At 36.4% G+C, this 15641-nt stretch overlaps 1 protein-coding gene across 1 annotated transcript; it reads right to left on the bottom strand.

Annotated features, from left to right (window-relative positions):
• Positions 1-36: 36 nt before the first annotated feature.
• LOC110830237 (transforming growth factor-beta receptor-associated protein 1) lies at positions 37-14723 on the bottom strand. The gene is made up of 15 exons (XM_022064898.2): positions 14383-14723; positions 13668-13720; positions 12379-12472; positions 11840-12025; positions 9948-10184; positions 9704-9864; positions 6894-7032; positions 5089-5472; positions 3998-4263; positions 3040-3247; positions 2750-2956; positions 2257-2417; positions 1804-1966; positions 1400-1506; positions 37-429 (listed from the first exon to the last, which is right to left on the bottom strand). Exons 1-15 carry the CDS (start codon positions 14455-14457, stop codon positions 273-275), a joined length of 2598 nt encoding a protein of 865 aa, XP_021920590.1. The 5' UTR covers positions 14458-14723; the 3' UTR covers positions 37-272.
• Between the last annotated feature and the right edge of the window lie 918 nt (positions 14724-15641).

The following is a 15641-nucleotide window of genomic DNA, read 5'->3' as shown; positions in this document are numbered from 1 at the left end:
TGTGTTAACTTTGAATGGAACTAATAAATGCCATAATCAACTGTTGTCCTGATTTATTTTTCAACAAAACTAGATAGTTCATTTTCCAGCCACTGTAACAAAATTATTTTAAAACCCTTAAGTATATTTTTGGTAACATAAATACTAGGTTACAACAGAAACTTATTTATGTTGTAAGTAGGACTACAACTTGGGAAGGCTCATCATGGGGAAGTATTACTGTTATTTCTCTTTTATTTCATAGTGACTTACAACTAATCTTGGCATTGATGTTACCTCCCTGAATACAAGGATGCCAAACTTTTGAAATTCTTTCCAGTTAATGGACATATACTGTTATGTCTTACACAAGCAACATGTGTCAGAACATTGTTGGGATATCGAGCAAAACTCCCATCTGAGAATGGCTTCTTGCACACACAACAGTAGCTGTAAAAAAACAAGTCATTACTTAGTATCTTGAAAATCCTGACCAACAATTAAGCATACCTGCAATATCATTTTATACACAGCAACACATATCCATAAAAGGCCGGAGAACTGTAGTGTAAATCAACAAGTATAACATAAATCCTACAATCTACTGGTGCCCAGTGGAATTACTAAGAATACTACTTGTAATGAGGCTGCAGTAATCAAGAAGTCCTAAAGATGGAGACAATGTGGTTCCCCATAACTATGACATCTACTGACAAGTATACTGGAGCCAAAACTGAGAAGAATATCATCTTTACTGCTGTAAAAACCTCAAATCTCACAAGAAGTTTCAATTTCACATACAGCTAAATCATCTTCACAGTTTTCAGCACCACCAGTACTGGACAGCTCCAGTGGTATAATTGCAACTTTTGCATTATATGAAATTTGTGCATAAATATTTTATGTTTTTAAAATTCTTGTGCTTTTATTACATTCTGTTCTACACTTCCGCAACAGATCAGTTGATATTAGACACAAATACGCCTTACTGAAAATTACCTTATTTTATATTCAGAAAATATAATTTACTATCACCATTTGATGAACTCTGAATGAAAACTACAATGTAAAATCCACATAACTATAAGACACAAATGATATGGAGTATAAAAGAAACCAAGGCACTTAGGACATGTGGTTTTATTACCTACCAAATAAAATATACCATACTGAATTTATAATATAAAAAGTTATATAACAGTGAAAAATCACAAGACAGTCACTATTATACAACACTGTAACTAATACTAGAACAATAAATTGCCCTTCATAACTAATTTTTATAGTAGGGACTTAATCTAATAACAGAAATTAGCCCTTTTATGGCAACTAGATGAAGAGTACTCATTTAAGTACTAATAAAAACACTCAAACAAAACAAAAACATGTTCCATTCATTATAAAGATGGGTGCAACTTACTTGGTTTCATGCAGAGAGATGGACCGACGTTGTAGATCATACAGTGCAAATCTGTTTTGTAAATTTTCCCCTCGTGCAAGTGCACTTTCTACCTTGGTAATTCGATACTGAAATCAGTGATCAGAGGTAATTTGTGAATTAGCTTATTAAGCTTATCATTACAAAAATCATAACAATGATAATAATTATTTTATTAGTGACCTTTTTGCTAAAATTTCTTAGAAATGAGAAAGAAAAGTTGAAGGGACATGTAAGAAGACTAAGATCGATTTTTAACACAGAACTAAGCATAAAAAATCAAATGTAAGCAACTGGATCATTGACAATACCACTACTAAGATACAGCTTCAGAATTATTTACCAGCATTTTCCTACATGGCAAACCATTAAGAATACTAACTAACCTTATGAAGAGACGTGCGAAGAGCTCCACGGAGAAATACCTCCACCACAGAAACTGACCAGTTTGATGGGATAATTTCCAGTACCTTAGCTGCATCAAAATCTCCTGAATGAGCATTCAGTAACTCAAGAGCTGGCAGCAAGTATTCCTCTTTCTTACCAGGTCTGAAAATAAAGAAATGTCAATTAAGCCCTCCTATCTAATTGTTGTGTCCTCACTATGACCTATCTTTCTGGCTCCTAGAAAGCCAAATAATTTATAGATTTCCAATTCTGAGAACTCTCTACAAACAAAATATCTCTGTCACTCAACTGTTACAGGTATATATTTAGTCTGATAAATCACTGACAAGTATTTCATATGCTTGCTTCCATTAACTTTTATGAGTGGTTTTGGATATTGACTGATGAGATGCTTAAAGTGGCTTTAATAATCTTTGACAATATGAGCTTACTCCAATTTTGGATCCAGGTATACAGCAAGCAGTGTGTGGAAGAGGTTGTGCTTGTATTTGAGTCCTTTGCCTTCAGTATTATTGACACAGTACATTTCTGCTCCTCTGAAGTCCTTCAGATTGTGCACCAGTATGTCCAGAGCTTTCACATGATCTTCTATCTGTCAAAATGAAATTAAGTGCAGACAAAAATCTGATAAGCTTTAGCAGGCTGTTCATTTTCAAGGCTAGAGCAGTCTCATAAACAATTATCACCCTTCCATATTTCAAAGGAGCCTTGACAAATTGGTTGTGAAAAAATTTGTCTAGGGATACACAGCCAGGGCTCAAGACCAGAGAGATGCGCTGAAATATATCTCTTTAGCACTTTGTTCACAAAGCCTCTGTGACGTAACAAGCCACGTACAACATTGGCAAATGTTTTGTCAAAGCAATGAAAGGGTTAATCTGAAACGGAGGAATACTAATTTGGAATATCATGTGTTAAATTTACCTTTCCATATAGAATGGCTGCTTCTTCGTGTAGATCAGCATCATTCATCTTGCCAAGCAGCAGCTGAACACGATACAGACTAGATACCTGCAGCAAGTGACGGAGTTTTGTCCTCACCTCCATTACTGCCTCTTCATTGCCTTCTTTTCGCTTCTTTAAAATATCTTCTAGATATAGCACTGCTAGATGTGTATGAAACTTCTCTGCCTGGAACACAAATTATGTTTTCTAAACAAACTATAATTTTAAACAGAAGATTACTTTCAGCGTCAATATTATGAAACACATACCTGTATTTTTTGTTTCATTACTAGATGTTCAAGGTATTTTACAACCGCCTTCGGATACTGGTGGAGATAGTCTACAACCATATCAGGCTTCACTGTATCTAAATTCACATCCTGTGTTGATCGTAGTGTAAATATTCCCACACCAACTTCTTGATCATGGCTTAAGACAAAATCTGCATACCTCCACATCAACTCAGGCTCCTTCAAACTGAAGGAAAAATTTAGTATGAAGCTAGATCTCTAATTTCAGCTCTGCAAATACAGAGTATCTTAAAATTACATTTCTAAGAATACTGTGACTATGAACAAAACTGTGAAGATTCCCTTGGGCATCAATTTCAAGCACAAGCCTAACATTTCAGATAACTTCTTTGCTTTACATGTTAATGAGATTGATTCAAAAAACTTGAAATTAATAGGAGGAAAAAGTGTAGATGAAAGTTATATAAGGTGGCTCAAGGTTGGAACAAATGTTAGAGCACTAGAGCACAATTCAAACAAATTGCTTGAAGCTGATCTTGGCAAGCAAAGTCAAGGACTTTTAGACACAATTCAGGCAACCATAACTGTTTCTCAAAATCACAACAGATGATGTTTATTTCGATAGGCCTATAATTTAGCAATGCTGTTACTTAATATTGAATGAGATGAGGTCATATATGCTAAAGGATATAGGAAAAGGGATGAAGCAGCCATGGCCTATTTAAAAGTACTGTCTTTGCATCAAGTAATTGATCCTTGACCAACAATTCAACTAGGAACCTCCCAAATACATGGCAGAATGAAAAGGGGAAAATTATAAAACTTCTTATTTTGATAAGGTCATAAAAATATTAAATTCCCCAAGGTACTAAACAGATTTGGTCACTAAGGCAACATATCAGTAAAATGACCGTCTCTCTAATATATGTAAAAAGGTTTTACTTCATGCATTAGTGAAAAGTCTGTTCATACATACTTTGCTAAACATTCAACAAAGAACTCTAGGCCATGAAAGCTATCATCTTTGTACTCCCCAGAGATGATCCTGGCCCAAACCTTGAGGGCTTCATCATGGTCATTTGCATGTCGGTGCAGCAATGCCAGAGCATGATAGCATTTTCTCTTCTCCAGCCAATCACAGCAGTCCTTTACATCACAGGCAATTTCACCAGCTACAATAAATGCTTCTAGTTCTGGAGCATATGTCTCAGCATATAACTTCAATAATGCTGTGTCCACTTCCTGAAACAAGTAGGAAAAATGCTGTAGGTGTAAATGTTAGCACAATTCCTTGAGGCCTACAAGCTGAAGTGTTTAATGGTGCACTGAGTGAAAATAGGTTTGAAAAACAGGAGCTTTTACGGTAATTTTTTCTTACATTACAGAAAACTTTATTTTTCACATAACTTATCACATTACAAGTAAAGTAAAACTGTTGTGATATATGCCATGCTGGAGCTTGGGGAAAAGGAGGTATAGCTCCTACTCATTTTTAACCTAGGCACTAGACAGGGGTGAGTGGTCAGCGTCATGTCACGGCTGCACTTTACATCCAGGAAGAGGCTGGGTGGGCCCCAAAGCTGGTCTGGACGCAGAGGCTAGAGGAGAAATTCTCTGCCCCCATCGGGGATTTAACCTTGGTCATCCAGTCACTATACTGACTGAGCTACCTGGCTAATTCACTAATCACATTTCAATACATAAATATAAATTAGTAAGCTTCTAGCAAAGTGCCTTCTGTAAATTTTCTTTGTAACTAAAACAGCTTGTGTAAAAGCTGTCCCACTATACGCCATGTAGGCGCTTGGGGGGACAGAGGGTATAGCTCCTACTCATCTCATACTTGACCTTGGCACTAGATGGGGGTGAGAGGTCAGCATCACATCCTAGCAGCGCTTTACCCCTGGGAAAAAACCCCGGTACACACTAGATAGGAAGCTGGGTAAAACAGCTTGTGTGTAGGTTTAAAAAGATTCTGTTTCTCTAAATGAGACTTGAGACTGTTACAGTGGTAAGTGTGAAGATAGCTGTCCTATTTTAAAGTCAATAAACTGCCAATGGCCATACCAAAGAATGTTGGAATGATGCAGTTTCACGATGGTCCTCTAAAAAATGACGCAGGAACTGCTTCACTTCACTAAGCTTCTCTTCATTGCCATTAAATAGCTGGTTGACATCAGCAATGCCATGAAGAGGTGGAACAGTCCTAACAAATGTTGAAGATGGTGGCATAAGTCCTGGGAATACGGAGATTACTTCCCTGGGATCAACATCACCACTGCCAAACAGTTCCCTAGCTTTATCAAATTCACCATTTGAAAAATAGATGAAAGCTGCCTGCTGTTGGATTTTATGGAAGATTTTCTGGAACTGTTCCTTTGTCATACCCATTCGATTTGCATTCTGTGCTAATTCCAAAGCTTCTTCCACTCTGGCATCTGTAAGCAACGCCTAAAAATAAATTAGTATTATTACATAACAGATGCAGTACTACTAGCCATTTTGACTATAAGATACTATATAGTACTATAAAAACCCAACAGCATTAATAATTAAGTGGCTTAATTCTCTGTAACATGAATGTTCTACTCATTTCATGGAATTACTATCTGTTACAAAACTAACAGAACAATAAGAATCAAAAATCTGTCTACTAATGGAAGACAATTTCAATTAGCAATAAAAGAATTCCTTTTGATGAATTTATAAATCTGACATTAATTACTAACTGTTAATGGTTAACAGAATTTCATACTCATTGTAAAATAGCCATATTTCAAAATTATTGTGAAATAACTATACAGTAGGGCCCCGCTTTTCAGTGATCCGCTAATACGGCGCTTTTCAATTGCGTGCATATGCCCCACGTGCTCAACAGCTGAGTCAGAGAAGTGCGTCCCACCAACCCCTGCAAGAGCTTCCGAACCATCACCGAAACGAATAAGATTCATTGAAGAGTCAGATGATGAAGATCTGCCATCTCCTTCATCCTTCCTACTATAAACATATTAATTTTCAAATTTATATTCACCAATCACTATAAGCTGAAGACGAAAATATTTTAAGGTAAGCAATGTGTGTACTACTGATATTCATTTTACTTTCATATTGTTTTCTTAGGCCAAGCACTATTGTGCACTTACTATATGATAGTGTAAACATCTTATTAGGCTTTGATATGCATTTGCAATTGAAAAAAGGCAAAGATCCGCTTTTTGGCGATTTTCGCTTTTCTGCGAGGGTCTGGTCCCTAACCTGACGTATATGCGGTGCCCTACTGTACAGAATTTTTAATTACGTGCAACATAAATGTAAGTGTAAATTAAATGTATCAGACTTTTGTAATTGTATTTATAATAAGTATATGCCAAATACTAGTTTACTGTGCTTCTTTTGTATTGTGTGTTGCTTCTGTTTTTGCAATATTGTTTTTTCCTTCTATTTTTATTTTTTGTTTCTGTATAACTTGCTCAACATCCTGATCTAGGATCCATGAATGCATGAAGGTAAGCTAATAAAATCAACATATATTTAGTAAGGTGATTGAAACATAGGTTACACAAACAGCCTTATATAACACAGTCAAGATTTTATGTAAATTGCAGATGTGTCTACTGAAGAAAGATATTTAACTACTTGTCTTATGATCACTTGATATGGCAAGCTTAGAATAGGCATCCTGCATTATTCACTGGTTTTGCATGCAAGTAGAACATGGCATCATGTAGTGAAAAAAATTATTTTATAAAGTTTGGATTCAGGATTTGCAAGGAAAAGGCTGTGGCCAACCTCCCTGAAATGACAGATGAAAACCTACACTGATGCTTCCTTATCCAACATTTCCCCCCAAAATATGCTGACCATTATCTTACCTCAACTTGTTTCTCCCATGGCACTGGTGTCAGATTATACACAGCTGTTCCAGAAGTCACATAAATACGACCATCGAAGTTGCCAATGCTCCTCCCACCAACGAATGGTAGAGCCTGCTTCTGCTGCTGGTCCAAGATGCTATTAGCACAAGAACAATGCCCACCACAATGAAGGTAACACAGCAGGATAAAGTACTAGCATTAGTGAAGCCAAGGCTACAGAAATAAACTTAGAATATACAAGCACAAAAAAACTTATGACATAAATTCTAAAATTATTTAATATTTTGTAATGCTGTTACATTATTTTTCTTGGCAGAGTTCTCAACTGCAAAATTGTGAAATTTTATTGTAGGATTCAAATCTCTTGCTGTTTGGTGAAAGCCAGTAGTTACCATGGTGCTGCCAGCATTTGTGAATTATAAGCAGCAATCTAACAGAATATTTGGACAGAGACATATGTTAATGTCCATATCATAATGGACAATCTTAATGACCATGTAAAACACACATTAATCTAACACTTTTTTAGCACTTGAAGTAAGTTTTAGTACCCTTAGTACAGGCAAAACTGAGCCCTGATATGAAATTTTAGTTTGGAGAGAAAGTGCTACTTAAGTTTCCAATTCTTTCCTTCTGAAGTGTTGCACTCACAATTCTTAAAATGGCATCTGAAGTAGAAAAAAAGCTAAATGCATGCTGTAGTTTCATTAGCATAGGTCAGCACTTATAGTACAAAGGAAATTTCATATGGTGTTTAGAAGGGAACTGCAGACAAGATGTTGATATACGAGGTATAAATTGTTTCATCATTTATAAAGAAACGCTAACTGGCAGATGACCAGTCACTGAAGCTTAGGTTGATACAATTTGTGAGGCTTTCATTCACAGTCCACAAAAATCAACCAGGCATATAGTGCCTGACTAGAACATGCCACAAAAACAGTGCACCATAAGGGCGGCCGCACACTAACTGCGTCAAGACAAGCATCAAGACATGAGCCAAAAGACGCATTCTTGCTTCATTCGTGATTCAGACTCGAGTCCGCACACGTGTCTGCGTCTTATCACATCTTCTCTAGTTGATGACATGACGTCATCCAGTGAGGAAGATATTTTAATGTACATGTGGCTGAAAGTACGTAAAGGAAGGAAAAGGAAGTGGATTCATGTGAGTTGTGTGCTCAACATGGTGTGTACGTTTTAGCATGCGAATTATTAAATGATCCGGTGAAATTCCAGTCTTATTATCGAATGTCCCCAGAATCCATTTCTGTTCTTACTTTTTGAAACCAAATGTAGCTCTTCATTGGCAGAACAAGTACACTTTAACATAAATCTTTTCGTTTAATGTGTGAGTGAGAGCAGACTTGTAAGAAACGAGATTAAGCTCAATGTGTATAATAGTTAATTCAGTCATTAGCTCATTAAAATAAAATTAATCAGTGCACTTACCATCTATGTTTACTTCTTTTGAAACTGCATGCCAAGCTTTATCAACCTCCTCCTTGTTTGAGTGGCCAGGGGTCGAATAACGTATATTACCGGGAATTTCTCAACCATCTGCACTATCTTAATATTTGTTTACTCTTCACTCATGTCAATAACATACACTGGTGCTGTTACTTGAGTACTGATGTCTCAGTCCTGACGCACAGAAAAGGAACATGCCGAGTCTCGCTGCACGTGTCTGCAGCATGAAGCTGACGTCAGCATCATGACTCAGACCGGTGTGCGGCGGTTTTCATAATCTCATTCGTTTCAACTGTGCTCCTTTCTTTGCGTCATGCCGCAGACATCGTGTCTTGACTGTTACATGTCTTGACGCATGCCGGTGTGCGGCCTACCTTACTGTCCAAGTTTGCCATATATTTTGTTCTTTCTTCAAGACAGTGCCCTCACTGAACTTCTGTAAATTGCAGGTCACAAAAACTTAATCAAAAAAGTTGCTGATATGTGTTTAGTTTTCAATCCTGTGCCTTTTACTTCATGAGCTTTTTTCAGTAAAATAGTATACAGGTCATGTGCACATCCTGTACTGTGCATAGTAATATTTTGTTAACATATGAAACCAATCTGTACATATTTCTAGTTGTGCAAACAGCAACCACATTTCCTCTATAGCATGTAACATTGGTGACAGTTTGGAACAATGGCTAACAAAACAGATAACAAGATTAGAAAATAGGTTTGTAACATCTTAATCTGCTACACAATTTTTGCAAATTTTTTAAGATACAGCAGTTTCATGAGAAGCTGAATGGTTTAAATCTGTGTAAACTTGCCCAAAAATACTTCAAGCCACAGGGAGACCTCATCAACTTCACACAGCTTATTTAAATTTAAATCTCCCTCTAAATTCATCACCATCATTTTCATGGATTAGACCCTTCGGTCACTTTTGGCTTCAATGCAAACTGTTGTTTTGTTTTTGATTTTTTGAGTAATTTATGTCTTCTATGGAGAGGTTACAAGCCTCTCACAAAACCCTCTTCCATGAGGACCAGGTTTTTATTTAGGGTATCCTTCCCTTAGACTGGTTGTCTTACAGGACTCAAGGATCTAATCTATTGTATTACGATCCCTTCACATTTATGACCCATGAACAAAAGGTGTCAAAGCAATTTTAATCCCTGGTAACTGAGTCCCCTGTTGGTCCATGGGTCATTATTCTATATTTGAATCAACCCTCCACTATATAAGGTGGGCCCCTCCATTGATAATCAGGAGAATGCACTGTATGGGGATTAGTGGGACTCCACATATGCCATCTCCTCCTCTTGTCATCCTCTATCTCCTTTAATAAGTACCTGTACACAATGATGACATCATCACTAAGGCCCAGAATGTAGGGATGTGAGTATGTAAGAGCACGCAGAGGATAGGACCACTGAATGGGTGGTCTGCTGGACATACCCTCTGAATTCACAAACATTCCCAGACCTCCAGGTGCACTCAACAGAAATTCTTCCTGGAAAGGAAATGCTACGTATTTTCAATCTGGTCGTTACTATAAGTAGGATATTAAAATTTGCAATCTGACTGCAAACAAACCTTAGTAATCCTGCGGATGAGTGGGAGGAAATTTTCACGGCCATAAGTAAAGAGTTGTTGTGTGAAGTTAGTGTCAAAGTTGTACACACTATAATGTGTCAGTAAAGCAGCACAGATGTGAGAGCCGTCAACTGCAACACCACATGCTGGTTCGGGCAATCCAATATTTTTGACTGGAATCAGCTTCTCGACAGTAACATCATACACCCGAAGCTGTCTCTGCCGAGCAACACAAATCTGTAAGTGGCAGTGGAAACAAAAGAAAATTGTATAAATACTTATGCCCAAGGAAGAATATGCAAATAAAGCAGCATAGAAAAACAAGAACTTGATACTTCAATACAAAATTATATCAGACACCTTTTCATATTTGATAAGGAAAGTGATGTGATCAGTGGCGGCTCGTGAGTCTGAGCAGTGGTAGTGCTGCGCAAGGGGGAAAACTCAGAATAGTTTTTCAACACATAACAATATAAATAAATGAAAAGTAAATTTACATCAGGAGAAAACCCATACGTGCTCGACAATGTTTTAACTATTTGTAAGTTCGGGACAAGGGCGGCCATGATTGTTTACATAACTTCTTTCACTCAAAGACAATTTAGAAAAAGTAATTTGCTGTAAATATGATACCCTTCCTTTGCTCATTATCATTATCAGAACAAAAAACAGTCAGCACACAGAATTATTGAACACTCATTAACAACAACCACGAAACAGTTTGTGATACAGAAACCAGCCTAAAACATGTAGTAACGGGCAAGCATGTTTACTATAAGCTGGCTACGGAGACTTCAGTATTTGTACATGTATTAAAAAATGCTACTGCCATAGCTCAAACTTGCATGTCTTACATCAACAACATTAGTCTCTAACCCTATAACTTTTATACCAGTAAATATGGATGGCCAACTGAAGTATATATAGTTTTCACCTCTGGTTTGTCATGGGACCGGGTCAAAAAAATTTCATTAACATTAAAACATGTTTTTCTTTAAATTAAGCAGATCTGACATAAGTAACTAATTAACAAAAGGTACAGAAAAGCCACATATAGATAAATACAAAGGAATTATGAATGATCTCAATTATGATGTCAGCTGTATGCTAACATTAGTTTCAGTTTTTGATTTAGAAAATTTTAAGTCCTTGATTTTTGTTACACAGAGTGTACAAGAGTTAACATGAACAAAGTAGTATTTTTCATACATCTATTACAATACATCATTGTATGACCCTGTATTAAGTGGCACTACTGTTGTTCTTAACTCTTAAGTTAATGCATCTGATATGAAGGTGTTACCAACTGTAAGAAATTAATAAGTTTACAGCATCCATCAATGGCAAAACACCCATGACATATAAATCTCATCAAAATCCATTAAACCTAGGTTTTTGAATTGTTTCATGCAAACAGATGGACAGACATGATCAGCCCTATATGCAATAATTTCATGTACATCATGCAAAGGACACCTAGCAATCATAAAGGACTACACACACTCCAAAGTGATGACAACTTTTATCCACATGAGGGAGATTGGTGACTTTATCGTCAATCATGTAAGCACAAGGCATTACCATGATAACTGTCATAATAACATATGCATAAAACAAACAAAATAAACATAAACAACTACTGTTATTACTGTTATTGCTGATCTTGTTATATCAGTAACATGATTTTACTCATCCTTAGCCTTTTGGAGTTTAGAGAAAGCGTTTAGATATCAAATGCTAAGTAACATATTTTTTGCCCAAAAGATGCTATAAAACTCATGACTCCACAGAAGTGCCCCTGTTCCTCCAATACAATGATACTGATGTGATTCTGGGGAAGGGGGGGGGGGGAGGGAAAAAAAACACTATAGGCCTTCAATTTTCATTCATACCTGAATGCAAAACGGATTATTGGTGTTTGGATTTTCATTTACGCAAAATGTACTAATTTCACGAAGCTTGGGCCCTCCCCCAATTATTTCCAAATCATGCATACTAAGGAGCAGTAGACATGAATCACACAGAAGTAGTAATCGATTTAAAGCTGAGGCAGCTTTGATGCATTTAACTGGTTTTCTCTGAAAAACAAATTCAGACAGTTAAGTAAATATAAACAGCCAGTGACTTCACAAGATTTTATGACTAATTAAAACTGGGAGGGGGAAAAAGTAACTCAGCGTTAATTATTTTATTATAAACCTCAAAGAAGAATGTATTTATACACACAAAAAATGTCAGCACATAATTTTAATTACTGTGATATAATCTTTAGTTATGAGCACCTACATTTCTTGCTGAAAGGTTAAATTAACATCAATAAACACACGCATTTCAAGTATAAGAAATATTAAACTCCTAAAATTCTACTGAAAAACATCATAAACACCACTTACAATATGCACAGCACAGCAAGTAGATTGTATATACATACCAAATCCAGAAACTTATGTACTATATCTCTGCTTCTGTAAACCACTTTCCCATTTCCATCACGCTTCTCTTCCAACGTGTACAACAGAAGAAAACTGCAAAAATGTCAATATTATTGTCATACTTTCTGCATCCTAAAAACCATTTCCACACCCAATGCTTTCTTTTTCAATCATGCTTATAATCAAAATTTTGTACATGTTTCCCATCTCCATCATGCATGCTATTGGCCAACCCATCTGATCCTCCTTGATTTGGTCATTTTCATTTTACAAATTATAAAGCTCTTCCTCATACAATTTCCTGTCACTTCATCCCTCTTAGATCCAAATGTTCTCCTTAGCAACATAAAGGAAAGAAAGGGAAAATACTTTTACCAGCATGGAGAAAGAAGAGACATGATTTATCAGGCCTTGACAAATTTGGAAAAACAGGGAACATTCTCCAAATGTTAGACTCCATAATGGGTAGTAATATTCTATTTAAAATATCTAGACTAACTAGATCTACTGTATTTATTCAATTTTAAGATGCCAGTGATTGCAAGACACCCCTAATTTAGAAATAGGTTTTCAGGGAATTTATATCAATTTTTTGATGCCAACAAATGCAAGATGCAGCACGATATCAGAAAATTTAAAATTATTCTATCTTAAATCAAGAAAATATGGTATTTATGATACTGTAACCACTTATATTAACTATGTTATAATGGTTTATGTTGGTATTAGTAACTTCATATGAAATAAAAATTCAATTTTAGGGAAAAGGGATATTAGGCAGGTTTGAAGTTAATATTATGCCTACTTGTGAAATGACACCTGATTTGGAACCCAGTATGCATGACTGACATAGTGTAATGTTGATCCCAAACAGGGATCCTGCACAACTGTAGATGCAATTACTTGTCCAATTCTGCTCCACAACATGTGTATCTCCACTTCTTTTCCAGCTATCATGAGAAACAGTTGCAGAAAAGGAAGTTGAACTGTTCAGCAGAGATGTACAACAAACAGTGTCCATGACATGTAGACCTTATTGCATTTACTGAATAGCAGCATGAAAATAGCCAATGCAATGTATTTAAACATGGAAATACTGAGGCTCCTGCCCTGCTTTATTCACTCACCCAATGATAACTTTGGTTAGTGGTTAAGGTAAACATACTATTTTTTTTTGCAGAGTTCTACAGATATGAGGAGAAAAATGACATAAATCTTGTTCTAAATTACAGATACTTATGCTACAAATGAAGATATAATAACATTACTGTTCAAAAACTTTCCATACCTATCACTTGTCCCAACATATAGGTCTTTGCCACAGCATTCTATACATTCAATCTGGAAGGTAACACAACAGATATCAGAAGTCTACCAGTACTGACCATTTAAAGTACCCTGAATACAAATGATGTGCTTACTTTGTGTTGAATCCTGTCATCCCTGCAACTCACTTGCCAATAGGCATCAAAATATTTGGAAGAAACATAACACAAGCCAACTTCTATCACAGAAAGAATAATTTCAAGGAATGAACAGTTATTCAAGACACCAACGTTATACTTATCACACAAAATATTAATTCATGCCCATCATTGTCACATACTTTATCATTCATCTAATCCTCACACAAAGTAAACACAACACTTTCCCAATACATAATATATTGTAATTATTAGAACGGTAATGTTACTCAGTAGCCGAATAAGAACTGTTATTGCTGAGGGGGTTATAGAACATGGAACTTTGCTGCTATTCAAATACAACCAGTCCTTTTACTGAAGTATGGCTTCATCACATACAAGTCTACTTCCCAGACTTATTATCCAGCATGTGCACAGCAATTAATATGCACATGACAAAATTATTATGTGGGGTGGAAAATAGCAAAGACTTCAAATACACCGTCGACACGTGATTAAATCAAAACAATCTTACTTCAATCGTTACAATTTCTAACCTAGTTTCAGTAAATTCACAATACTCTAACCCATTACAGTTACCTTGGTTTGTGCTTTTTCCCCCGTTAACTGAAGTGTTTCTATAACTGGAACAAGTTCGAAGGCCTTAACACTCATTGTGAATGATATCTATCCAATAATTATTGCAACTGCAATATAACCTACAGTGTAACCGTGGCGAGTCCACGGCTACGTTCTCATATGTTTCTCACATTAGATACGCGATATTAAATGTTAACACGAATAAATGTCAATGGGAAATAATTTGATGTCATCTTTAGAATGTAACGAGTAAAATCGAAAGCAAACAAATCACACTATATAAACTACTCGAATCTTCAGCATCGATTGCATGCACGAAATACCAACATACAGATCGGAAACTCTTAGAAGTAGACAACAAACGTGGCCTATGACGGCACGTATATATTATACTGCCTTCTATCAGCAAATTGTAAAACTACTGTAAGAACGCTCTGGCGACCAGTCGGTAACACCGATAACTATTTCCACCCCTCTCTTAGTCAAACTTACACATAATACCAAATCCATCAACTGAAGATGGCGGCAGCATGGACCTCTAAAACGTTGGTAAACTTCTACCAGACTACACGGCGCTACAACCAGAAGTCAGCCATCTTCGCTGCTATGAAAACCTCAAATCCTACCCAAACTAATTTTTTTTTCTTCATCTCTATGGTCAGCTTTGACCATCGTGATCCCATCGGGGTTTTCTTGCAAAAGTACCACGGTGGTTTCGCCTTGCCTTCCGTGGCCAGTCTTTATCCATCAGACTGGAAGAGAAAGGACACGGACAAACATCCATGCCTTGAGTGGGACTCGAACCCATGGTTCCAGTGGCCAGGTGCAGGAGGTCCATGCCTCAGACTGCGTGGCCACTGCTGCCGGCACCCAAACTTCTACCTGACTATAACCCAGAAGACAGCCATCTTTGTAATTGTAGCTCACTAATATTTTGATCATTCCTGTAACCATCCAGAGACAAATAATCCAGTTCCTTGAATGCAGTGCTCAAATTGCATTCATTGGTGGGTACTACCGAAATGCAATCAAAATGCTTATATTGTCAGAAGTGAAAAATATAAAGTGTGTGAAATACAAAACAGGATTCTTGTTAAAATTTATGGATGCAGTGACTGAAGTGGGAAGAACTAACTTGATAGTGTTTAAAGATGTAGCAAATGAAGTGAAACCACATTTGGGCTAATGAATTATAAAAAACTTTAAAGTGGTTTACGACTTTAAAAGTAATAACTAACAACTCAAACACCACAATGTAA

This window comes from Zootermopsis nevadensis, unplaced genomic scaffold (genome assembly GCF_977971745.1).
Source record: "Zootermopsis nevadensis isolate Lab colony 2312 unplaced genomic scaffold, Znev_1.0 Znev_ptg000025l, whole genome shotgun sequence".
Lineage (NCBI taxonomy): Eukaryota > Metazoa > Arthropoda > Insecta > Blattodea > Termopsidae > Zootermopsis > Zootermopsis nevadensis.
The sequence above is the reverse complement of the archived record's forward strand: the minus strand, read 5'-3'. Positions and strand labels throughout refer to the sequence as shown.